Here is a 27,761-nt window from a genome sequence, read left to right on the forward strand (position 1 = left end):
AAATGACGTGAATTACCGCACCCCGCCGCCCACCAACCACGCCCCCCTGCCTGGGATCTCCCGGAATTAACTTACCAAAGGTTGGTAAGTATGTGATGATGTTTGGGCATTTAGAGTGAAATTACGACATCTTGATTCTACTTTGGTTTTTAACACAAAGCTGGCAGTACAGGCTAAGGGTATTCAAGCAAAACAGATCTGGGGGTAAATGTATCATACTCCGGTTTCTTCAACTCGCGGGAGTTCGGCGAGATGACAGCTAAAATTTAAAGCGGCGCTGCCTTGTAAAGGGAAACTTGCCTTTACAAGGCAGCGCCGCTTTAAATTTTAGCTGTCATCTCGCCGAACTCCCGCGAGTTGAAGAAACCGGAGTATGATACATTTACCCCCTGAAGTCTGAATCTGTTTCAGTAAAGTCAGGTCACAGCACCGCCCATATCTCAAATTGGACACCCCCAACACGCACACACACACACAAATGCATGCACACAAATATATAGTGCAGATTTTCTTTTTTAAATGCCATCCTTAAAGTCTCCTAACAGTGTGCTTGTTTTATCTTATGTGCAAAGTATACGCAAACAGCACTCTATTAAACAGAATGGTTAATGTCATCTGCAATTTGGTTAAAATGAAAAGCTGGTAAACTGTGGTTCTCCGTATTTTATGGAACTACAAGTGCCAGCATACTGGCTAGAGAAAGGCAACATGCTGCCTTACCTATGGTTACGTTTTAAAGCTTTTTGCACAAACAGGTTTTTTCCGACAGGTAAAGGAACAGTGTGAGTTTTCCCAATCTCTTGAGATCATTAAAATATATCGGACATCTATTTTTAGCTGCCCATCATTCAATGTCACTTCTTTTCATGTAGAGAACAACTATGAGCAAAACACAATTACACAATGAGAAGAGAAAAGCTGCTTTATCCACTTCTACATGTGCACATTAGGTTATGATGGTCTGACAGACTGGCAAGTAATGGACATAATGTACATTATCTATAAATTACTACTGAAAACATGTATGCAGAAGTAATTTTTGCTTATTCTGTAATACAGTAAAAGAAAGGTAATCATATAAAGTAATATTTACTTACAGTGGAGCAGTAAGAAGAGTGTAAAAGTCGGGGATCATAAAATGTAGCAAGACAAGTCAGAAAGTGCTTTCCTCCAGCTGGTCATCAAACTGTATCCTGCATTATTACATCATCACCATTACATAACAATGTAGCCACTCAATTAATTAAAGGGGCAGTAAATCTAAAATGCAAGTTTTTGTTGATTGAAGAAGTATCTATATTTTGTCTAAAGGTACAAAAAACATATATTACATTCAAGAATACAGGCACTGCATTAACCATGCATCACTTAAACAACACAACAGTTTCAAACAATAAATGGTTGTGAGGAGCAGGTAGGTGAATGAGGGGGTGAGGGGGGATCACAGACACATATATAGGGGAGTGTGCATATATTAAGGCAAAACACTTAAACACATCTTCAAACAGTGAAGGGAGAAAGGGATGGAGAGGCTGTCCCAGGCCCAAAGCTTTAATGAAAAAACAGACATAGACACATGGTGGAGACAGGAAAGAGGGAGACAAAATCAATCATCTTCCTCACGTTGCCCTATATCAGTGATGGCTAACCTGTGACACTCCAGGTGTTTTGTGAAACTACAAGTCCCAGCATGCTTTGCCAGTAGATAACTAGCTGGTAGCTGGCAAAGCATGCTGGGGCTTGTAGTTTCACAACACCTGGATTGTCACAGGTTAGTTATCACTGCCCTATATGAAAGCGCAACCAATAAAATTCACAAATATATGCCAAAAGATTCCATTCCTTGACAGAATTTGAGGTACTTTATTTGCTACTGAGCTGAGTGTTATTGTAAATAAATTTTCCTCTATAACGGGAGGGCTTTGGGACCTGAGTTTGGTAACTGTGGGATTCATTAATACTTATGTAACATGCCTTAGATTAGGCACCTTTTAGTAGACTGGTTGAGAAGAAAAAAAAAAGAATCATTGTTAAATTAGAATAATCCTGACAGAGAAGACAATTCCTCCATCTGCAGTCAGTATAAATATTACAATGTTTGTAGCTAGATCACTGCTCTGTCTGATTCCCCATCACTGTCATAGATACACAGGGACACTGCAGCCTCCTCTGTGTACCACGTGACTACAGCTGTCACATGACCTGGTGATATCACCATCACTGTCATAGATACACAGGGACACTGCAGCCTCCTCTGTGTACCACGTGACTACAGCTGTCACATGACCTGGTGACGTCACTATTTCTGTCATAGATACACAGGGACACTGCAGCAGCCTCCTCTGTGTACCACGGTACTACAGCAGTCACATGACCAGGTGATGTCACGAGGTTTTTTGGACGAAGGGGATGTAGATATTACCCACGTGACTACAGCAGTCACATGACCTGGTGACGTCAGCAGGTCCTCTGTATGAAAGGGATATAAATGTTACCCACGTGACTACAGCAGTCACATGACCTGGTGATGTCAGCAGGTCCTCTGGATGAAGGGGATATAAATGTTACCCACGTGACTACAGCAGTCACATGACCTGGTGACGTCAGCAGGTCCTCTGTATGAAAGGGATATAAATGTTACCCACGTGACTACAGCAGTCACATGACCTGGTGATGTCAGCAGGTCCTCTGGATGAAGGGGATATAAATGTTACCCACGTGACCACAGCAGTCACATGACCCGGTGATGTCAGAGGGGTTCTAGCTGTTACCGAGCGAACAACATTTTCCCAGCGAGTTCTGGTATTTATGTCTATAATTCCCTCTATAATTATATATATATATATATATATATATATACGGAGCATAGAAGATTCTGTTTTCCTTATTCCCAATAATCCACATTATGTGGAGCAGAGGTTATTTCCTGTTGTGTCATGGGGTCTGTCTAGCTTTGGGGTTATTATATACATAGTACATGGGCATACCTACAGGGATTCCTCAGGATGTGGCCCCACAGTCTTTTCCAGAGAACCATTTATTCCATACTTACCAACTTTTTTAAATTGGTGTCCGGGAGACTCTCTGTAGCAGGTGGGCGTGCGGGGGGTCGGGCGCCAAAATCGCGTCATTTTGGCCGGGAATCGCGATGTTTGGGATTTAATTCTGCCCACTTCACTAGGAAGTGGGGCACTTCCTAGTGAAGTGGACAGAATTTGGGAGATTGCCACACTCGTCCGGGAGACTCTCGCAAAATGCGGGAGTCTCCCGGACATTCTGGGAGAGTTGGAAAGTATGATTTAGTCAGATGCCATTCCTATACCTACTATCAAGGCCATCTGCTTTTAGTTCTTTAGTATTACTGTGTAGTACAGCTATTATGGTGCCCACTGGAGTCCATAGATCCCCTATAGCAGATATGTGTTACTACATCTCCCCGCACTCACTTAAAGTGAATCTAAAATATTTGTCTGCTCCTCACTAAAATCCTACATTTGTTTTTTTTGTTTTGTTTTTTTGTTAGAATGGAAAAAAATGACCTAGCACCTGCATGATAAAATCCACCAGATCTGGGCCCCCTGGTGGGGCAGCACGGTGGCGTAGTGGTTAGCACATCTGCCTCATAGCACTGGGGTCATGAGTTCAATTCCCGACCATGGCCTTATCTGTGTGGAGTTTGTATGTTCTCCCTGTGTTTGCGTGGGTTTCCTCCGGGTGCTCCGGTTTCCTCCCACACTCCAAAAACATACTGGTAGGTTAATTGGCTGCAATCAAATTGACCCTAGTCTCTCCCTCTCTGTCTGTCTGTCTGTCTGTCTGTCTGTGTGTGAGTGTCTATAGTAGGGAATTTAGACTGTAAGCTCCAATGGGGCAGGGACTGATGTGAATGAGTTCTCTGTACAGCGCTGCGGAATTAGTGGCGCTATATAAATAAATGATGATGATGATGATGTATATGTAGCTTCCTCCCCTCCGTCCTTTAGAGCAGGGGTCAGGGAACTCTTTTACCCCAAATATATTTACATACACCGATGTTACCCCCTTGATTTGAAAGGAAGAAAATCCTATATTATTAATTATTGGAATTCAAAATGTTATTGAATCCATTCAAGATTTCTTTGAAAGCTTCAACTTCAAAACTTCAGGTTTTGGAGAAATTATGTTGCTTCATTTTTGATACGAGAGCATCAATATTGGGGCATTTTGATGTCAGAGAAATTTGGATACAGTCTGCAGCGTCCAGTCTGTTTCTCTGGTTTGTTTTTATGTATGTTAGAGTGAAAAATCCTTGTTCGCAAAGGTAGGTTGTTGCAAAAGGCAGCAACTTTTTGATTGCCTCCTCATATGCAATTTTGAATGCCTTTGCAGCTGTTGACATCCAAAAATATGACCGATCTGCTTTGTTTACAAATGCAATACGTGCTTCATTATTGCATCGAAGCTCAAGAAGTACCTCTGCCAACCCTTGAGGCTCTTCTGGTACAACAGCAATTTCACATTTAAAGGGGTCTACAATCCAACTGACAGCATATGAATCGGCAGCATTACCCCCAGGAACTTCATTTTTACCCCATTTGGGGTAATTTACCCCTGTTCCCTGACCACTGCTCTAGAGTGACTCTCGAATAAGATCCCACCCTCTTCACTACCTTAATATAAAATGAGTTTTGCTGCCCGCCTCTGAAATTTGTAATTGTCAATGCTCTCTATATGTGATTACCCTTCATCCTTTTAACATATTTAATGTGTCCTTACATACCTAAGCTTGTTTATATGTTTAATTGTTATATTGTATTTGGGCATTGTTTTTATTATTATTCTGTTTTTCCTTCCTGTTTGTGATGCACAATTGATGAATAAAAATACAAAGTTAAAATAGTCTAATATTTATTGAATGTATATTCTATATATAGGATAACTTACCCTGTACTGCAAATTATAAGCATGTAGATAAGTCGTTCTGTGACCATATACCATCTTATATTGACTGTGGATCTCAGAAGCTGATCTGTTGACCTTAAGGGGTATATTTACTAAACTGCAGGTTTGAAAAGGTGGAGATCTATAGATTCCAACTGTCATTTAGTAGAATGTACTAAATAAATGTCAGCTAGTAAATATACCCCCAAGTGTTGTTAATATATGTAAAAGTTCAGTGTAAACTAGTGTATTATATGGAATACTACAGTAAAGTGCTTACATCCAATTATAAGTAATGAGAAGAACTCACAAAGAGGGGTTTTGGTTTTTTTGTGGAGGTCATAATTGTGATAACGGAAATGTCGGCAGGCTAATTGCCAACACTTCCAGTATGCTGACAGGTTGCCAATGTCTACAGTATGATTGGCAACATGCACAATGTCGGCAATCAGAATGCCGACATTATAAGAGCAATGCTGTCGAGTCCGGGACTATAGCAGACAGACCTGCTGGCATAGGTCTTTTTAATGAGTGCTGAGGGGAAATATTGTGTGTTTGTTCCTTTTTGAATAACCCTACCCTTTCAAGCACCTGCTATAGCCTATAAATTGATTGAGCAGCTCCCACTTCTGTATTTCTCTGAGAGGCATGTTGGTGTCAGTAGCTGAGAAGGGGCACTGGTGCTGAATTGCTGTTTGGAGGCAGTGTTCTGCCATTTATTTCTTTGCTTTGTGTATTGTAAACTGTTCAAAAATAAAGAGAAAATAAAAAATACTTCACATATTATCCTTTGTTCGTGGCTCCTGTGATATAATTGTGTCCAGGGACAGCGGTTGGACATTATCTGTGCAGGTAGTCATACATAAATAGATTTTAATGGGGGTTTTTTTGTTTTTTTTTCATTTACTTGATATTCCAGTGCTAGTGTGACACCAGATGCCAGTTCTACTCTGATCATCCACACACGGATGACATTCAATGTAAACAGGAAGATCACAGTATTCCCCTGCAGCATCTACAGGTAAATGAAACTGAGCATTTCCAATAATAAATGCACAGGTTCTACTTTTACTGTTTCATATACCATTTATTCCAACAATTTTAACTTGAAATTGATGTGTTTTTATGACTTTTAGCGTATAGTCCAGAGGGCTGTGAAAGTTGAGGTGGAAGACATGAATGTGGGAGGTGATCAACAATGTAAGGAGGAGGAAATCCCTACAGATATAAGCTCAAGTGAGTAATAATCACTGAATACAGAAAATATTTGCATATCTACCCTGTTCAGTCTTTACTACAGTCTCCTTCACTCACCAATAGGAAGAGACCTCCTTCCCAGGATAGCTTGAGCTAGAAGATGATCCTCTTAGTCCGTGGGATGAAACCTTGGGTTAGGTGGGCTTCATTTTGCTGGAATGGATTTCCAGCCAGGAGTCTGTATTCTGGTGATTAGTAAACTCTTGGATTTAAGTGTTGCTATTGTACAGAATCTGGTTAGTAATGGAACCCTAATAATTCATCGAAAAGTATTTATTGTTAAACGTCAGTTGATTTAGTCCAAGTTATTGTATTTTGAAAATCAATGGGGGATACATGTAGCTGATTAGCGCGCTGTTGAGATTGGCTTGTACATGCCCTGCTGCAACTTTAACAGCTAGTCTGTGCATTGCGTATTACTGTTTGTACTCTGTTCATCCACTATGGACGGTGCTGTGGACCATTTGTAGCGTCTTTATAAATAAAACCAAACCAAAAATAATAGCTACGTCTTTATCTTATCAGGCAGCGTTGTTTACTTGAGGGACCTTGGGATATAATGAATATCAATAAAGCCATGGCTGAAAATCGTATGTAACCCCCTGTCCCAGTGTGAGGTGCACAGGTCAGGCAGTGCAACTCCTTCTCTGGCCCTGGGTAGCTCATGGGCATGGGTGTAAATTACCAGGGGGTCCCTGCATATGCTGGTATTTTGTTACATAGTCTTTGTAGTTGGTGGGACCCAGTAATTTGCTGGTGCAGTGCAATCAGATGTTTCATTAATTTGGGTGCCAGACCATCTCTCTATGGCAAAATATACTATCTTTATTCACACGCCTTCACTCCAGCACAGTCTTAGACTGTTGCTGTAATCAATTAAATATATACAGCTCCCTTTCTCCTCCTGCATAGATTTTACCTGATGCAGTCTGCACTTTGGTGGTGAGGTGATCATTTAATATCTCCCTCGACTGCTCCATAAGCATCTCTAACACTCTCTCAAAGTGTAGCTTCCAGCTACAGCTACCCTTCCTCTGCCTGGGGCTCCTTTTTTGTATTGGGGTCTCTACAGGGGTTCCTCTAGGCTTCTAAAGCCTTGTAGCATATACTCATTCCTCCCCATAGACCCAGGACCTCTCCCCTCCTCCCAGGTCCTGGCGCCTGCTGTCTCCCCCATCTGCCAACTGTACCACCTCCTCTCCACACAGGTTCTGATCCCTCAATGCCACCCTTGTTGCTAAGCAACCATCATGGTGTCTCCTCTGGGTCCCAGTGCCAAGCCACCCATTCATCTTTATAGGAAAAAAAAAAAAACATTACAACTAGTAAAGATTGCAGGACAGCATGTAGATGTCAATGAATCAAACTCATTCGAAGGTGGAAAAACCCCTTGTTTGGGTACCCTGCCCTTTGAAGCAGCAATAAACAGATTTTATTTCTCAGTTTATATCTGCTGGACTATTGGATCGTGGGGGAAATTTAACTAGTATTACATAACAGCTTACAGTAAGATTTAATCAGGATTTTTTTCCCCCCGGAATGACAACTAAACCACAAAATATAATTTTTCAAAATGTATGAACCATGAAGCTAATATTCATTGTTAAGTATTAACCTGAAATTCCACTACAGTATTATTTTCCAGCTCCGACAGCTGTAGATCCCCTCATTTCTGTAGGACAGTGTCCTGATGGCAGCTAAGAATGAGTTGTTGTGACATTGGCCTCACCCTTTGTGTGAGTCAACCAATCTACACAGTGTATTCCTGCCAAGCTGTCGCTCACTGTGTAGCTGCTTTGTCAGAGAAGCACCTTTTTTCCTAACATGGAAACCTGCTGCAGGGGAATGATGGTGGGCAGATATAGCACATACACATGACTTAATTCATGGCTACATCTCAGGAGTACACAGCCTTCAATGTATATTGGTGACAAATAGTGGTTTTACTTATTCACTCAGTTCTATCAAAAGACAATGTCTCAAAGGGGTGACGGTGGGATGCTCATGAATGATGTTAGGAAATATGTGATTGAAACACTGGCTGACCATTAGTTTCCAAAATATTGTTGTTTTTGTTTTTTTCCTATGTATTAAACGGTTTACTAATCGCGGCTAATTCGTTGTTTTTTGTTTTTTTTTATTTTTATTATGATACAGTACTGATTTCTTTTAGTGGTAGTAATGTATATATTTGTTAAGCACCTAAAAAAATTGGGGAAAGCTAATGTTGATTTAGCCTAGCGTTTTTATTTCTGTTCCAAAAGCTTGCATTTTTACTTTAACTCGAAACCGAAGGCAGATACAGTAATTTGGTTTGGATTTTTAGATTCCGGAGGAAAAGTTACCTTAGGGCTCCAAACTTAGTAGTGATTCCTTAATAAACACCCATGATACTTCAAATAAACTGAAATAAATAGCCACGATTAGTAAATAGTCTAATACATTGAAAAATCAATATTTTGGACATTAATGATCAGAAAGTCGAGATATTTGGCAGAAATAGATTTTTGGATATCTTCTCTTAACTAAATAAATTTCGTTCAAATCTGAGATGGGTGATGGACATTTCATGTTTTTTTCTTCGGGTGATGTGGAATGACCCTGCAGATATGTAATATACACATCCTCTGATCAATCCTATATAACCCATGTATTCGGTCGTGTTTCTTACAGATGCATCCAGTTATGGAAGTACACCAGGGAGATGTCCCAGTTCTCGTTATTCACAGGATTATACAGAGGAAGCTGACCAGGTAGATGGAATTGGTTGTTATGATGACTAACCAAGATTATTTTACAGTGTAGATACTCTAGTTATTATTATACTAATAGTAGCAAATACTTATATACTGCCAATATAGAGACTAAACTGGGTACACATCTCTTCAGTTATTGTGCAGATCACACGATCCACGACGTGTACGCTTCCACGATCATGTTTTATCGTACCAAAACACATTGCATCGGTTGAATTGGTTTCATAAACTTCCTAAAAAATAAATCCTAATCAACGATGGAACAATGTCAGTCTAAAGTGTGTACGCACCCACGACCAGCAGCGTAGGCAAAATACCTGTACAGTGTCCGCAGACTCGCGGTCTTTTCAGAAGATGGTTATGACAGACGAGGAGCACAGATCTGAAGGAACATCATGTAGGTGTGTACACATGAATCGGCATGCTCATCGGGACTTTAAATCGTTGGTGGAATTGTTGGAGACCTTGCATCCAAAGTAAGATTGCATAGGTGTGTAACCAGCTTTAGGTGCAAATTTTGCCTGGGTGCAGAATTTGGAGCTGAGCAGACAATGCTGTACTGGGTTGCAAATGCCAACACTCTGTACATTCAGGGCAAATCCTGCCTGTCCTTGCATGCTGCGCACACACACACTGGCCAGTTCTATATCATACATCATCATCATTTATTTATATAGCGCCAACATATTCCGTAGTGCTTTGCAACTGGGGACAAACATACATGCTAACTTCTAAGATTTTTCCCACGGTGCCTTGATTATGTAAAGGCTTTAATATCTCTAAAGGCCTCCGCCTCTTGGATGGTCGCCACCTCCTCGTCCTCTTCCTCCTCCGCCTGAGGCTCCCCATCTGGCTCCTCCTCCGCCTGAGGCTCCCCATCTGGCTCCTCCTCCGCCTGAGGCTCCCCATCTGGCTCCTCCTCCGCCTGAGGCTCCCCATCTGGCTCCTCCTCCGCCTGAGGCTCCCCATCTGGCTCCTCCTCCGCCTGAGGCTCCCCATCTGGCTCCTCCTCCGCCTGAGGCTCCCCATCTGGCTCCTCCGCTTGCTCGGCCTGGTGTCGTTGCCAATGTCTACGGTCTGTTTGAACAATACACTTTTTTACTTTTGTCATTCACAGATTCACCTGCTTAATGTAGATGTAGTCAGACATTGTGAAACTTTTAGTTTGCAACACCGAAAAATATTAACTACTCCCCAAGGATATAAACCTGACAGACACAAACCACTTCACATGGCCTGTAAAAAAAAAATGTTGGCTTAGGGATGTGGACTAAGTGGCTTAGTGGTTAGCACTTGGGCTTCACAGCACTGTGGTCAAGAGTTGTAATCAAAACCCTGCTTGAATGTTCTGGAGTTTGTCCCTCAATCCTTTAGGAAAGTAAATGTTCAACAAAAATTAGGAGACAGGAGGCAAAGCAGGTTGGTTGCATTGGAAGGGGAATGTGGAGGAAGACTGATATGTAGTGGTAGGCCATGTCATGTGATTTGGTTTAACATACTTTGAACCATATACCCAAAATAGATGCTTAAACACGTTTTCGGCGATTAATAGAGAACTCACTTCTTAGAATCTCCTCCTGTGGCAACTGTGGCTGATGCCAACGGAGGTCGCTCCAGCGCTGCTGGAGCTGGACGACGGTCCTGCATTTATGGTACCGGAGGCGTCTGGGGACCCTTTGATATGCCCTCAGTTTGACCTCATTGGACATATATCTGCCCTAGGGCACGTTATTCATGCCCTCGGTCAGAACACGCAGCTCAAGCCTGCTGAAAATGCCTGCCCTCGTCTCTTCTTGGAAAGACAGTACTTTGCGTTCTGATTGGTTCTCTGAGCACGTATTGGCGCTCTCACATGGATCTTTCAGACACCTTAATGGTTGCCTCTCCATCCAAAAACATGGCGGCCATCACAGGTGAGACGAGTACTCTGTGCTCTGCAATGAGGAAGACAGTGTACACCTGTCCTATTAACGAAATCGGGCATTTAAACCCACCTGGACTCTTCCGCCTTTCCTGCTCATTCGCGTTTTTTGAAGACAGGCTCTGGTTTAAAGGAAAAGTTGTGAAATTTCAACTATTTTTACAGTAAGTACCATTTGATGTCATATGTTTAAATAGATACAACATGTTTGCTACAGATTGGGGACCAACCTTGTTAGGCCTAAATCAATGTTACTGTGCTTGTAACTTTCTAAGAAAGGCATTGGCCTCAAAATGTACAGGCAAAGTATCACACTTACTGCTACACTTTGCTAATGGGTTTCGCCCACAAAACCCACTAGTAAGTAGATTCTAGCATTGTTGGTCAGATAACTGCAAATGTATCTAGGCACTTTCTTTAGTGACACCAAAAACAAAAAAGGACATTATAGTCTACACTCTTTGTTTAAAAAAAAAAAAAAAAAAAATTATGTTTATTTGAACAAGTTTACATGCATGTAAAAACAGCAAGACGTTGTATACATGAAGTAGGTCATTATTACATGAGGGTATAGTATTCACACCATTTATAAACACATAATACATGTAATGAAGTAATATCTACATGTGGTATTGGTGTATACAATTCAAAGAGAAAAAAGCTTGTAGGTGAGGGGAGACATACAGGGGGTTGAGGGGGAAGAGAAGGGAGGTATCTGAGGGGGAAAAGGAAAAGTTAAATGATTTTGTCTATGGCCACTGGTACAAGAGACTGGTGGGTTTAGTCAGTCATCTCCAAACAAGAAAAAGTATGTAGATAATAAGTATAAGAGAATGTCAAACGGTAGATAGGGGCGGTTCTGCTTCATAAAAGGATGTCCAAGGGTTCCACACAGCTTTGAATTGAATTGGAGTATCGTTGAGGGTGGCGGTTATACTTTCCAAGCGGTATGTTGACGAGATAGAATTTATGGTCGCAGTAAGTGAGGGCGAGATTGAGCTCTTCCAGTGCGAAGCAATCAGGCAGTTAGCTGCATTCAGTATGTCTAATTAGTTTTTGGGTTGGGCGGGATATATTAGGGAGAGGTCTAGGGAGTAACGAGAAGAGAGGCGTATCAGGAATTTGAATATGCGTAATGGAGGTTATCAGCTTATGGACTTGTTGCCAGTATGAAGTTATCTTAGGACAGGACCACCAGACGTGCAGCAGGGAACCCCTACAACCACACTCCCTCCAACATCTGTCCAAGGAGGCTGGGAATATAGTATGGAGACGCGATGGGACCATGTACCATCTACTATAAATTTTGAATGAATTTTCTTTGATTCGAACGGAAATAGAGGTTTTAGCCAGATTGGTTCTAATCTTGGTCCATTCTTTAGGATCTATTGTTTCTCCTGTCTTTCTCCCACGCGAGTTCATGTGGTTCTTTTGATGGAAGGCCAAAATTATTTATTAATTGGTATAATGTGGATATGAGGCCTCTCGTTGAGGTTGGGTGTTTGCAGAGAGATTCTAGGGGAGAGCACTGATCTGTGAGGGCTGGTTTAGGTAGGGAGTTGTAGAAGTGTCTAATTTGTAGGTATTGATACAATTTCCCCAATGCAATATTTTATCTTTTTTTTTTAAGTTCCGCAAATGTAGGGAAGATATTCATGCGAGCAGTGTCCCATGGAAATAGGAGATGGTGGCGAGTCCAGTAATGGAAGGCTTTATGATTTTTCCCCGGGGGGGAAGTCAGAGGAGTTCCATAGTGGGACGAGCAACAGGTAATGGGTGCAAAGTTCATACATTCGTGTCACTCGATCCCAAATGGCTAATGAGAATTTAACTGTGGGGATATGGTTTAAGTGTTTAGTTCTGTGTTGAGGCTTAGTCCAAAGTAACGAGGAGGGTGAGTATAGGTAAAGTAAATCGGCTTCTATAAGTGTCCAGACACGCCAATTTGGAGGAGAGTGCCAAAGGATGCATTGCACTAAATGAGTTGCTTGATAGTATTTTATTACACTGGGTACACCTAGGCCTCCTATATTTTGGTGCTTAGATGAAAGCCGAAGCCTGATCCTTGGCTTACGGCCGGCCCATATGAATTTTGACAGGGATTGTTGTAGGTCTTTAAGAACATGTGTGGGGACATGAATGGGGAGGGTCTGCCATAAATAGGAGGCGGGGTAATATATTCATTTTTATAGTGGCTATACGGCCAAACCAGGAGATCGTATGTTTAGACCATTGTGTGATAGTCTGCACTCTTAATCATCCTTCTGCCTTTCTTTTGCATTCACCTTACATTCCAAAGCAAATGGTTTGGGTCCTGCTCAGGATTTGGAATGGGAGATAGGTGAGTTCTCTGTGTTTCAAACGTGACTAACAATGTACTAAAGTCAAAAGTGACTAGTGGTAGTATTTGCAAAATGATGAGTCAGTGATTTTATAGAACTCATTTTTTTGTTCCAGTTTGAGAAGTGACTTGTACATATAGAAATTACGAGCATTTTGATATTAAGGTGCATGTGCTGCTAACTAGGTTGGAGTCTGCGGAATGCCTTCTTTAAGGGGGTTGGTTTTGCTACAATTTATCATTGCACCTGATCATTGTTTGATTTGCCAATAAACACACTCCATTTCTTTTATAGAGCAATGTGTCTGACGCAGGGCCAAGCTCTAAGCGTGCGCCAGGGGTGGCAACCCGACGTAGGCACAACTTTACTGACGCAGAGCTTGAAGTACTTGTGGAGCAAGTCATTGTGCAATTTCATACCGAAGTAAGACGGGTTACGGGCCCTGAAAGAGCTGAAAAATGGGCTGAAATTACACGAAAAGTTAATGAAAAATCAATGTTCCAGCGGAAAACGAACGAAGTGCAGAAGCGGTACAATTCAAATGTTTGTTCAAAAGCACTATTTAGGTTGGATGACTGTAAACATGGTACTAGTTAGACAACTGTGAGCTTAACACAGCTTGTCTGTGTAAGTCATTTCTCTATCAAGGCCTTAGTTAAACTACGAAATCACCATGGTACTTTGACAAATTAACATGTTCAGTTTTCTACATTACAAGCATGAAAAGCCACACATTTCACTGTGTATTGTTTTGTAATTTGGTGTGTGAATTACAAAAGGACACTATGAAGTTGCATGTTTTGTACTATTGTCATTAAACTACATATTCTTTTTCATTTCCACAGATGGTCTGACTATAAACTAAGGCTAAAAGGCAGAATTCGAAAACTTCATCAACATGCCCGAGTGACAGGCGGGGGCCCTCCCCTGGAGGCGAGATTAACGCCTATTGAGGAGCGTGCAAGCGTAGCTATTTCAATGGGTGAAATTTTTCCGGTGGGCGACATTGACACCGGCTATAGCCCACCCCACGTAGGACAGATCTCTCCCCTAGGTACATGATGATTCTCATTATTTAATGTCTGTTAATGTTTTTGTTCTGTATCTGCACATGTGACAACTCTCAGGATGTGTCTTCTGTCAAACGTTACTGTCAAAATGTGTTTGTACATTTCATTTGCTAGTATGTGATAGACACACTGAATAGAAATTGTCTAAATGTGTTGGGCCATTGCAAGCTGCTATCAAAATACGTGCCTATGCCTGCTTATCAGGACTGGCAAGGGCTGTTTGTTAGCAAATTCCCTGGAATCTTAAACGTAAAAAAATGCAACATCACGCTTGTGGCCGACTGTTTAAAAAGATAACCTTTAGCGTAACAGTTTGGATTTAATATCTTGTCTTTTTCTCTATATAACAGAACGTGAATACCAGGCTGCTGGGGAGGAAGAAGCTGCCCGTGATGTGGAGGAGTCTCAGTGGGTGCAGGCTGAACTTGCAAGGGTGCAGGCACTCTCACTCGCATCTCAACGACTTGGAGCCGCCACTGAATCAATGGACACTCATGTTGCACAAATAGCAAGCACTCTACCCCGCATGGAGCACCAACTCACCACTTTCATTAGCACATTCACCACCCAAATGTCTACTCTCAATTCCACCTTGACTAATATTGCAACACTCCTGGGTGATCTCCTGCATGCCCACTCCCAACGCACCTCCGACACATTACCTTCCCCCATTTCAGCTGATCCATTCCCCTCCCCCCTCCCTGCCCATGCTCTTGCCCCCCTCCCTGCCCAGGACCCTGCCCCTTCACAGCGTCGGGCACAATCTGCTGCCCTGGTGAGTTCGGATGCTTTCTCTGAGCCCTCCACATCACGGGTAACGAGAAGCCAAGTCCACCCTGTGATGGGCCCCATTGCCCCCGAAAAAATGAAATATTAATTTTTTATTTGCATTTTTTTTTTTTCTTTGTTAAAAAGTATCTTTATATTGTATAATAAAAAAAAAAATTGTAATGAAACTGTGGTTGTTACTAATTGTAGGCATATTTAAGTATTGATGTAAAAAAGTCTCAGGACATTGTTATCTCAGAACACTGAGTCTACATTCCTTCATAAAATATTGGCAAAGTGTCTTACAAGACCTTTATGTGTAAAATGTTCTGCCAAGTTCGTGCCAAACTGTCATCCTATGTCTATTTGTGCCAAAGACTTTGAGGGAAATACATACCCAAGCATTCACCCACAACAAGCCAATAACCCAACCCCCTCCAAGGTACACATGTGAGTACTTAAAATCCAGGAGGACACTTCAATAGTTTGTTGCACAGGGATAAGTGTCTAATGTCACAGTAGACTACAACCTTTCTAAGTAAGTATCCTGGATGCTTAATGTACACATTTCAGACAAATAGCAAGATATTTAGACTTGTCTTCCCGAGATGTGTGTTCAATTTGACTGTAGTGGAAGGCAAGGTTTCATTGTCCTGGGCTCTGTTGCATGTACATGTTTAGTTTCAACCCTTACGGACAGAAGATAGGACAATTAAACAATCCATGAGGTAATTATCCCTACAAAGTTTGCCTGGTAGGACCTGATTCCTTTAACAACTTAGTCCCGACATTTATTACTGAAGTGTCCTGGACTAAACCATGTGACACTGCCAATGTGCAAAAATATTTGTACATTTTGCACCTAGGTTCAATACGGTTTGGTTTTCATGTAGCGCACAAATGTCAACTCTAAATATCAGTCTTTGCCCAATAACTAGAACAGGAGACTAAAGTTCAAAATGTCTGCACAAATGTACTTAATGATTCAGGTTTGTTATAATGTAAAATTGTGTCATGTGAATGGCAGAGACATTAGGTGAAATGCCAGTTGCAGTGTCTCCTGGTCTGTGAGTAAATGGTGCCTACCCAACGATGTTCAACCTGCAGTGTTCCTTGCTACGTATGGAAATACTTCAAACCAAGGTGATTTCATAAATTTAATATGTTTGCTCTCAAAGTAACACCAATCACAGGTTCTAAAGCAACTAATGGACTAGTTTGTTCCATTCAAGGTATGCACCAAGGTCATGAATCATAACTTCCAATCAGTACTGGTCTGATTATGAGCATATTTCTAAAATCTTAGAAAGCCTTACCCTTTTCTGATAGATCGAAGACAGTGGCTGGCACCCAGCCAGTGCTCTGCATTCACCCTGTTTGCAAGCACACTTAATCAGCAGACATGGCCTAACTTTAGCAGAACAACTAAGATCAATGGTCATTCCAGTCCTTATTTCAATAGGCAGATATTTCTGCAAAGAGCCTCAGGCTGTAGTGGTGTTTGCACTGTCTGCTGTGTGTCTGGATATTAATGTCTATGAATACAAGACACAGTAAATATTGCTAACTATTACCTCAGTCACAGAGCAACACCCTGTTATCCTTGTAAATACACAACACATTATCTAGTTAGACTAGTGATGGATGTCCAAACACTAATTTGTCTCTAACTTAACTATCCTGTAATGTTTTAATAATTCACAATGTCTGTTTAGCCAGGCTCAGACCAATCTATAGAAAACGCAAGTCATTATGGGATTTTGTATGAATCTGCCCATTGTGTTTGCAACTGAACATTTGCATGTCTACATTTTTACAGAGGCCAGGTCAGTAGGCAGAGAGTCCCCTACAGTTGTTTGTTTAAACAAAACTAGGTCTGGTTAATGGAAAATGTGCCAAGCACGATAACAGATTTATTGATGTCTGTTTATAGTTTGATAATACAGTTACCCATTTAGCATAAGTGAAAACTATGAAGCCTCAGAATACCATGAAAACATTACCTACAGTGTATTTGTTGGTGTTACAGCGACTCCTATCCAAACACAGTATGGTGGTGAGCACAGACCTGAGATTGAGTTGAACCCAGACATTAAGCATTCACAGGACTAATGTGTGCTAGGGCAGACACTCTAGGGTGAGATGGGGAACCAAAGTACATCTTAAATAGTGTAGTCAGTTTTGGCCGTAATTAAACGTTTCTTTCAATATGAGGCCAATCCTTAGGGAATAATGTGAAGGTTGGTAGTAAGGTTAGGACTTTTGTAAACTCTGTCGCCATTTGGGTGCAGTGCTTGGCATGGCCAATGTGATTTGTACTAATGTATTTTAATGTTTAAAGAATTCGTTATGTGCACTCCTTCGCATTGTGACTTGGTTGTTCACATTTGCAATATTGGTAGTGATTTCTCTTAGAACATGGTTCCTCTAGGTTCCAGGATGACTATGCAGCCATGGTATCTTCCTCACCAAGTAGCTGCTTAGGCCACAAAAACTCAACTTAGTGTATGCTGCAAATTAAAGATGCTATTTGGTGTAAATCCCTATGCTTGGGATGGGCTTGGACATCTAACAACGGATTGTGTGCCAGTGGTCGTTACTGCTTGCTTGACGTTCTGGATGATGGGCACTCTGTGGTGTGAGGAGAATGAAATTGTTGCCTCATAGTGCTATGGTGTCTAACACTTGGAAAGTACTTGTGAATACCTTACATTTATACACATGTAGAACCAGGCATTGGTGTTACTATGCCACAAGGTATCCCTAAGGATTATTTACACACACACACACACACACACACACACACACACACACACACACCCCCGACTTGAAGATATTCCCATCCTGATTGTGGCTTAATTTGGAGATTTGGCCCTTTCCAAGGCCATTAGCAATGTGAATACTATTGCAAAGCAATGATGCATTCTGACACCAACATCCAATCTGAAATTTGGATCCTAACTACTTGGAGCACAGATTGTGAAGGTCACAAAAACATGTCCAGTGTGTGCAGGCTAACCATCTGTGTCTTCAAACACATTTTAGTAGGCTACAATGTGTGTATCTGTGTGGGTCTGGAATGGAACATTGCATGACTGGACCAATAAACAATATAGGTGATGTCTAACGTATCACAAATAGCTTACTAAGACACTCAAAACTGAAAAGGGAGGATAGTGTCATTGTTTATCTGGTGTCCCAAAGTTGATTTAAAGGTAATGTGGAGACTGATTCAAAAACATGGTCAACTTGCGTTTGACACAAAGGCATTGAACTGGATTGATTGTGTGTGATTTGTGGTTGCCATTTGTCTGTGGCCACGATTTAAAGCAAAGTGGCAATTGGGTCGGAAGTCTATTTTGTGCCTGTTGTTTGGAAAAGGTCCAAGACTAGGAAGTGTTGTGGGCAACTCTTCACACATTTAAGGGACAATCTTTTACAGAGGATATTAAAAAAAAATCTAGAGGTTTCAGTTCACATACCATGTTGAACTTGCAGAATACAAAATCCAAACACTTGGGCAGACAAAAACAACCAGACATACTAAACTCCCGAAACAAAATTTGGGGAATAGGTCAAAACCACTACAGAGAGTGGGTTTTTAGGCTACGGTCTGTCTGTGACTAAGGACAAAATAACCAGACATGCAATCAATATATTGTACAAGTAGACATGTGCCAAATTGGGCCCCAAAGCACTATGTATGGATTGTTGTATATGACAAGAGGAAGCACAGCAGTGTAGTAATGGGCAGATACTTGCTTGGGACTGTTTGGTGACACTATTGCAGGTTCATATTTATTGTTTACATGATTCAGTACTTGCATCAAAATACATAGCAAAGAAGTCAGTGGTCTGTGTGGCAAAGTTCCTTGGATGAAGAGCTGATAATCTGGCCAAAGTGAAAACATACATAAGCAGGCTTGGAGCATTGGAGAAATACTTCAACATGTAGGGAAACACGAAATGCACAACTCCAAAAGCAACACAACGTGGCCTGTTGAATATCAAACAAACAATTACTAAGGCAATAGTAGCTCACAATGTACTTTGTTTATGCCTTGGTGCACATGAAGGTGGCCACTGTATTGTAACGTGAAAAGTGTCTGGTAAGGTTCAACACAGTATTCTCTGTAATAGTGGCTTGTGGGTTTGAGCTATATCTTGGTTTCAGAGTGTGGATTGTGTTGATTTGGTCTGGAAAGTACCCAAAAACCCATAAGTAACACAAATAGCACATTTACTAATGTTGACTTAGCAGACCCCCAAATGTAATGATTACAAACATCAATATTGTAGGCAGAGCACACACTTGACAATTACATGTTATTGATGCAAACACTATAGATCATACTTGCCAACTCTCCCGGAATGTCCGGGAGACTCCCGAAATTCGGTTCAGTCTCCCGGGCTCCCGGGCTCGTTGGCATTTCTCCCGCATCCTGGATTTCACCGAGAATCGCGTCAAATGACGCGATTCTCGGTGATTGACGCCATTTTGGAGGGCCGGGCGAGGCCAATCGAGTCATTTTGGCCCCGCCCCCCGCAACGTAAATTACGTTTTCGCGGGGGGCGGGACCAAAATGACACGTTTGGCCTCGTCCCGCCCTCCAGTCACGCCCCCTCTCCCGGAAACTTGTTTCCGAGAGTTGGCAAGTATGCTATAGATACTTACATTTGTCAACTGCCTTCACCATGGCCACATCCTCATTCTCCCAAGGCAAGTGCTATGGCACTTAGCCCAGCACAATACCCTCGAAGGGTGAAATAGCCTGTAGTTAAAAAACAAAAGCATTACTTTGACTAATGTGCCATTCTCTGCACTGTAATGGGTACAAAATCAAATATAAACTTCACATGCCTTCATGGCCACTAGATTTTAACTAACAATGTTATGCATTAATAATTTAAAGCTATTTGCTATTGAAGTACTAGACCATTCTGGCCTTTAATAAATTAGCTTATACAAGCAGCATATGTGTAATGTTCGGACAGTTCCAACTTAACTCTTCAACACAAGGACGTTGATGTTTACACATTAGACAGTAGTTGCAATCAACCACATTAAGGTGTTTTTATGCAAAATGAATAACGTGAAACTTAGGCATTTAAAGAGAAAACCTACAACATTTTCAAAAACACTTACAGATTCGCATTGATTTTTCTATAAGGCCAAATGGAACATATTTAATTAGGACACCACCCCATGTATAAGTATAAAGACATTTGGTGGGTTCATACATTTGTGATTTGTATTTTGGGTTAGCTTGCTCATTATTACAGCATTATTACTAGAACCAATCAGATTCTAGTAAGCATTTATTTAGTACATTCTACAAAATGACAGCTGGAATCTGATTGGTTGCTATAGGCAACATCTCTACTTTTTCAAACTCGCAGTTTAGTAAATATAGCCCTAGGAATTCTTTAACTGTTTTACTGTTAATTGCGTAATATCAATTTTATTATTTTGTTGACCGTTTAGGGTGAAAACTTGAGCGATTTTAAAATTGTCATAAAATCAGAAATCAAAGAGGAGAGTGAAGAGATCTATTTGAGGGGTGTTTCGCAGTGTAAAGAGGAGGAAATCCCTACAGATATCAGCACACGTGAGTAGTGAGCACTAAATCCATAAAATAAAATGAGTCACATGTTCTTGTTTAGTTGTTACAATAGTCTCCAAGCTCAACAACACGTACTCTAGAGTGCTTGTCACTAGCTTTGATCCTGAACTATCTACAAGTTTAGATAATTGCAAATATATTAAATGTCTGGATTTGTCTCTTTTTTTTAACATGCTAGCATCAAGAGTTTATTAGGCAGAAAACATCTGGAAATTGAAACTTCATTTTTTTTTTATACAATCCAAAATTAAATTTGTCATCATGAATTGAAGATTGTGCATTATTACATCATAAATCTTCTTAGGCACCTTGACCATTGGCGTTAGAAGCTGCAATTGACTTGTTCAAAGCATGTAACTGTACATTAAAATAAAACTCATTCTGTAGCATGCATCCATGCTCATTTGTGCTCATAATTGCGTCACACTGCGGTTTTTGGACACTGCTTGCTACGTATCAGTGCGTTTCAATACAACCACCCAAATGTCTATGAACCTCTCCATCCCCTGCATTTGACCGGAATCCTGGATCGCTATTTGCCAGGAGGCGGTGAATGAGAAGCTTTATCAAGTCAGGAAAGACTGAAAAACATAAAAAAAAAAAGTAAAATTAAACCAGTATTGTTTACCCTCCTTATGTATATTTATCAGCCATGAAGTACTAGCATTCTTAGATATTAATATTTTGTAACATATTTGGCACAATAGCTGGCACGCAAATTTCCCCGTCATGTAGCTATAACAGCCATGAAGCAGTAATTGATCTCTCTGTATGATTTAGGTTTTATAATATCAGCTATAACATGTATATTTTTTTTAGCAGTCAATAAGTAAGGTGGCGGTCGCCAGAGGACCAGTTCAGAAAGGATCTCCGGGCGACTTTATTTGCACCAGGAGCCCATAGTGTAAAACCCATTTCCCCTTTTATGTTTTTGAGCTGATAGGTTGCCATATGGATATGTATGTAGTTAGATATTAATTGTAGTATTAATAATAAAACAAAATAATATAGAGAGCTCCCTCAAGAGTAGTCACCAAGTAGCCATGTGGACAGCCACCGTGGAGAAGTGTCACCAAGATCACTGAAAACAAGTTCCAGTTGATTCAATTCTCGGGTTATCAATTTATTATTTTTCGACGGTGATGAGGCTACACTATTTTTCACAACCCTCATAGCCAACATTCCAAAAAGTACCCCGTGACCAAGACTTAAAAAAGACATTGACGATGTATCTGATTTAGCCTCACATGAATTCTTCCTACACACCTTCACTATACCCAGCCTTCACCTCACCACTACAACATAGTACACCACAATTCCAACATAACACTCAACAAAGCCACTACATAAACCATATTGTGCCACCTCCTGAACCTTATCCTTATCCACGAAACAGTGTCACCCCTAATTCCACCAAGTAGACACACAATCCCAATGTATAGACAGCCCCGGGGATTTCAGAACTACCATGGGCATGGAAAAGCCTGCTTCTCCCAGCTTTTATCGCCAACTTTAAGTAAAAATTGAAATAGACATTTTATTTCTGATTTGTTCTCGGGGGGGATCTAATCCTAATTTGTAGTTGGTCATCATCACATAGTTGGCCTGGCTGTGTAAATTTCACTCTAATAAATTAGATATTTATTTATTGCAAGATGGTAGAACCTCACAGCTATAAATCTAATTTCAGTGTTTTTATCTTCTGTAAAGTTCCCGCTGAGTTTTACAATATCCTTGTAAATATTTTCTATGTAAAGGAATATCATTTATTTTTCCAAGTTTTGGCTTTATGTAAAGATTTATTTTAACCCCTAACATGTGGCTTGTGGACAGCAGTTAGTAATTAATATATTATACAGCCGTATCTACAGTGACCGGTTAATGTCTAATTTGTCCACCTTCCGCTGTCGCACTGTGTTCCACAACCATATCATATCATACCATATCAGCTACAACTGCACAAAAATACCAGTCGACCAATGGCCAGTGACTGCTGTACTAGTGGTGGCCAATAGTGCTTCTGTCTTACAACAGCCGCACAGATTTCCCCACCGCCAGCTACAATTGTTTTTCCCGCTACCTTATGTATCAATTGTTCGCCACAACTCTCAGATGACAAGCTAACTTTTGTACCTTCTGTTTCATGTCATTGTATGTAGTTTGTTTGTGTCATGATCCCCTCAATGTGCTGCGTAATATGTCAGTGCTTTATAATTAAAAAAAATAATAATATGTGAAAACATATATGTAACACATGTAATATATGTAACTGTAACGAAGTCCCAGTGACGAAACGCGTAGGGTTCCAATGAGAGTTGCGATTGGTTACCGGGACAACCATACCCGGAAGTTGCTGCGGAGATCTGACCACGCTGCAGCTTACTAACAGAAACTTTTCTGCGTCATAAAAGATACCTTGATGTGCATTGAAACCCTTACTAAATGTAAGTGAATTTTAATCGTTGTGAAATAAATATTTTACATTGGAATACTACACTATTGGGGCACTTTTTGTCCTTTTCTGTCTCCCGCATATGTATGAAATATATGGTGGATCCTGGGAGAATATATGAGGATACACCGAACGATTACCTGGAACTTTATTCAGAGGATCTAGAGAGACTGCACATTTGGATTAATAGCGTTTATTGTGACTATGAACCATTCTATTATGCTTTTTATGTTGATGCTGATGCATGTTTATTGATGTTTTGATACTCAGAAACCTTATCATTCAATTACCTCCCTCTTTGCGCTTTATTCCAACCCTCTGTATTGTCTTTACTGCAATTTTGGAAGTTTAGTAGGCACTTCCAAGTGAATTGGGCTGCATTCCCTACTCCCTTCCCCCATCTTATAGGAGCGCAGATAGGACACTCTTATATATGTAACACCCCCTCACTCCGGCCCTGAGAGGGGTGTTGCAAGGATGTGGTGTGTGTGTGTGTATCTCTTCTCACTTCTTTTGTTTACACAGCGCCTCCAACAGGTGCGTGGTAGCCACAAACATACATAAACATTGCAGTGAATACAAGCAGTTGTGATAAAATACACTAAATACTTTCCATGTTAAACAATTGGACAGTATATACTTTCAATGTGTTACTTCAAACGTTGGAATCTGTTAGCACAATATATTTCTACTTATAAAAGAGCCATACACACTATACTATATTTCGTCATTTGCTATTCCAATTTGCACTGAATGATTCTAGCTGTATTCTCCAGGAAAGGACCCTTGGCAGCATATAGGCATCATAGAATTTGTTTGGTAAAAGCAGTCAGTCCTTGGCAAAGGTGGCACTGGTAGATAGACATTTTTAATTTATTGTTTGCCACACCTCTTCAGTGAGTTCTGCCTTGAACCTAGACTTCTGGACATCCTAGATTGTGACCCAGGTCTCATTCACTGTTCTAGTTACGTCATTTTACCCAGCATGAAATAAGAGTGATTTTTTTTTTACGGAAATTTATAATAAATCAAGATCTAGATTATAAATATTTACTGGGCACAAGTGGTTGTGCGGTACAATACACTTGATGTAGTGCATAGCAATGTTCCATATGATATTCCAGTTTTGGGGGCTTCAGAATTCTGTGGTTCTCCAGCTGTTGTAGAATTCAAAGTTCCCCATGACTGGGGCTTTCTGTTACCCCTAATTCTACTACAGCTGGAGACTCATAGACTGCATATAGAACAGTAATTGGTGGAAAGGACAGCACATTAGATTTTTCCCATGTGAATAGAGAATGCAGAAAGTTCAGGAACTCATCAAAGGTACTGACAGACATTCCAGTAAACTTGAGGAGCTTGTCTTCATACTTCTTCAGATCCGTGATAATTAGGTTGTATAGTCAGATGATGACACACTAAGGGATGTACCCAATACTACTGCTGTGAATCAACACCAGAGCTGGTGCACCTGAAGATTCATGAGAAGCATATAATCCATGTTCTCTCCCTGCTGAACATCTCTCCCCTCTGAACGGGGGAGAGAAACAGGATAGAGAATGATGTCAGTAGCATGTGCAGTGGGTTCATGGATAAACATCTAGGAACATCTGTGCCAGTCGCTTGATAGCAACTTGTGTTTTTGCCACAATAACATGCAAGAGTTTGATATGCATCATATGCATATGAAACTCTTACTGCAGGTATGCGGAAACACATATCTCCAAATGTGGTTTGCACTAGCGTTTTTTATGCAAAAGCAGCGTCAGTGGGTATGGGGCCTTAACCAGACAATCCAAATTGTTTCTGTAAGATTTTTGGAACATAGCATGCTTGCAAGAAGGAATCAATTTAAGGTAAAGCAGTGAAATAGTTTTTCCATGTTATATACCAAAATAAACAACTGTTCAGGATCAGGTCCTCCGAGACGATCACACAGATCTATAGAGATCTGTATATATGTATGTTTTTATTTAGTTTAATCTATGGGAGTGCTCATCATAACAAGATTTATATTCTTACATGTTTTTAGTTTATTATTATGTAAATAAATAACATAAAGTATTATATTTTGCAGGGGATGGACACTTTAATAGCACATCTGGCAAAACCCAGCTTTCGCTTTGCGAATTGAGAGATACCGGGGCGTTGCAAAGATGTCATACATCATCCAATATTACTCCAAGGATTCCCAATGCAGATGCTTCATCCATTCAGCTTGAAAATGGAAAATGTTTCAGAAAGGACGTGGATCTTGAAATTTACACAAGAGGGAATCGGCATGTGTGTTCCGAGTGTGGAAAGTGGTTTATCCGTAAGTCATATCTTGTTAGGCATTGGAAGATTCACAAACCTTTTTCATGTTCTGAATGTGGGAAACGTTTTGGGCAGAAAACACAGTTAGTTTTCCATAATCGAACTCACACTGGAGAAAAGCCTTTTTCATGTTCTGAATGTGGGAAATGTTTTGCTCGAAAAGGAGATGTTCGAATACATGAGCGGATTCACACAGGAGCAAAACCATTTTCATGTTCTGAGTGTGGAAAAGGTTTTAGGCAGAAATCTGACTTTGTTGTGCATTTAAGGACTCACACAGGTGAGAAGCCATTTCCATGTTCTGAATGTGGGAAATGTTTTAGTCAGAAAGTTAATCTTGTTGTACATTTGAGAATCCACACAGGTGAGAAGCCATTTTCATGTTCTGAGTGTGGAAAATCATTCAGACTTCAAACAAGCTTTGTTTTGCATAAAAAAATTCATACTGGAGAAAAGCCGTTTTCATGTTCTCAATGTGGAAAACGTTTTATTAAACAATCAAGTCTAATTGTGCATCAGAGACTTCACACTGGAGAGAAACCATTTTCGTGCGCTGATTGTGGGAAATGTTTCATCAGTAGAACATACCTTGCTAAGCACAGGACAACCCACTCAGAAAAGAAAGCATATTCATGCCCTGAATGTGGGAAATGTTTCAGCTGCAGTTCCAATTTTTCTCAACACCTGTTAAGCCACACAGGAAGGAAGCCATATCCATGTTCAATATGTGGAAAACGTTTTGGCAGAAGCTCAACTCTTAAGCGTCATAAATTAATCCACATGACAAATAGATCATTTCAGTGCTCTGAATGTGGGAAATGTTTTTCTACAAGAGAAAATCTCATTTCACATAAACCCCTTCACACAAACGATAAACCTATTTCATGTTCAAAATGTGGGAAATGTTTTACCTGCAGCACTCATCTGGCTAGACATCAGAAAATTCACACAGGAGAGAAACCATTTTCATGTTCTGAATGTGGGAAATGTTTTAGTAGCAACTCACATTTGGATCGACACCAGAAAACTCACACAGGTCATAAACCATTTGTATGTTCGGAGTGTGGAAAATTCTTTGTTAACAACTCAAATCTTGCAAGGCATCAGCAAATACACACAGGGGAGAAACCATTTCCGTGTTCTGACTGTGGGAAATGTTTTAGTAGAAGCTCACATCTTATCCGACATCAGACCATCCACACAAAAAACACAGCATGTTCTGAATGAGAGAAATATTTGACCAGAAATCCAAGCACTTTTAAACATCGGACGATTCATGTTAGTTCTACTGTCTTCTGACTGCATGCTTACAGTGGAGAGGAATATCAGCAGGAGATTACCATATACTGTTATACAGACATAACAGCTCAGATCTGGTATATTACTTCAAAGGAGTATATCACATGTCTCCTTCATGATAAAATCTCAAATTTTCACAAGATATGGGACCCATGGTATGCCTTTCACCAGTCTCCCATGCCCGCCACCCAGTAATTTACACCCTTCTCACACTCTGGTTTTTCCGGCCCCTGCTTGACACTTGCCCCCCTTCCTAGCTGATGCGGTCTACTCCTGACGATGGTAAGCTCATAATCCAAATCGAGGGGGGACGCCAATCCATCCCTTATTCATCTACCCATTTTATCTTTGTATCCGGTTATCCCCCAAGGAGTGGTTGCGCTGGACGCTCCCCCTCTGGGGAATTCACTGAAACTCTTCCCCCCCTCCTCGTTATTTCTTTTCTCCTCCCTCCTCTTTTCACTCCCCCTTTCTTCTTTCTTTCCCTAAGTAAAAAGCAAACAGACATGTTGAATTTTATAATAAATATATAAAAAAATAAAAAAAGGACTGCAGAGCATTGGTTGAGGGGAAGAGTGGGATTTACTTCTCGCTAGCTCAATGTATATTGGTTAATCGCACTGTACTGTACTGCTTTTTGCCCTCCCCTCTTCATCTTTTGTTCATTGTTGTTATTTCTGCAATGCTGTCAAAAATAAAGAGTTTAAAAAAGAAAAGTGCTTTATCTTTTTCATCCTGGCACCAAGAAACTCAGGCTCTCCCTCGTTAGAAAATTTTCAATTAGTGCAATCCTGAATGAGACACAGAAAAAGGGATGCACAGCTATCTTCAAGAAGAATCTTAACGCAAAAGTGATTTTACATGAGTAAGATAGGTACATTAGGGCATATTCAATTAGCAGCGGAGCACTTCCAGAGTGGTCGCAAAGGCACTCCGCGGTGATGTAACATAGCGGATTTCTCTTCGCCCTCCCAAAGAGGTGTGAGTAGAAATCTGCAATGTTGAGGTCCGTAGTACCTGCAAATGTGTCTCAATG

At 40.7% G+C, this 27,761-nt stretch overlaps 1 protein-coding gene across 2 annotated transcripts; it reads left to right on the forward strand.

The window, feature by feature from the left end:
- The first annotated feature begins 2,683 nt into the window (after positions 1 to 2,683).
- LOC142159855 (uncharacterized) lies at positions 2,684 to 27,366 on the forward strand. 2 transcript variants are annotated; one of them, XM_075214670.1, is made up of 6 exons: positions 2,684 to 2,802; positions 5,840 to 5,941; positions 6,057 to 6,156; positions 8,851 to 8,930; positions 20,520 to 20,643; positions 25,188 to 27,364. In XM_075214670.1, exons 3-6 carry the CDS (start codon positions 6,096 to 6,098, stop codon positions 26,651 to 26,653), a joined length of 1,731 nt encoding a protein of 576 aa, XP_075070771.1. In that variant the 5' UTR covers positions 2,684 to 2,802; positions 5,840 to 5,941; positions 6,057 to 6,095; the 3' UTR covers positions 26,654 to 27,364. The 2 variants fall into 2 exon arrangements, with proteins under 2 accessions (XP_075070771.1, XP_075070773.1); XM_075214672.1 differs by lacking the exon at positions 5,840 to 5,941 and having other exon boundaries at positions 25,188 to 27,366.
- The last annotated feature ends 395 nt before the right edge of the window (positions 27,367 to 27,761 follow it).

Source organism: Mixophyes fleayi, chromosome 6 (genome assembly GCF_038048845.1).
Source record: "Mixophyes fleayi isolate aMixFle1 chromosome 6, aMixFle1.hap1, whole genome shotgun sequence".
Classification (NCBI taxonomy): domain Eukaryota; kingdom Metazoa; phylum Chordata; class Amphibia; order Anura; family Limnodynastidae; genus Mixophyes; species Mixophyes fleayi.

What these genes read in the sequence shown, in the direction of transcription:
- LOC142159855 (XM_075214672.1), top strand. Translation starts at nt 6,096, where the DNA reads ATGAATGTGGGAGGTGATCAACAATGTAAGGAGGAGGAAATCCCTACA. An exon ending in ATACAGAGGAAGCTGACCAG is followed by an intron (nt 8,931 to 20,519) that starts GTAGATGGAATT and finishes TTGACCGTTTAG; the next exon opens with GGTGAAAACTTGAGCGATTT. An exon ending in CCCTACAGATATCAGCACAC is followed by an intron (nt 20,644 to 25,187) that starts GTGAGTAGTGAG and finishes TATATTTTGCAG; the next exon opens with GGGATGGACACTTTAATAGC.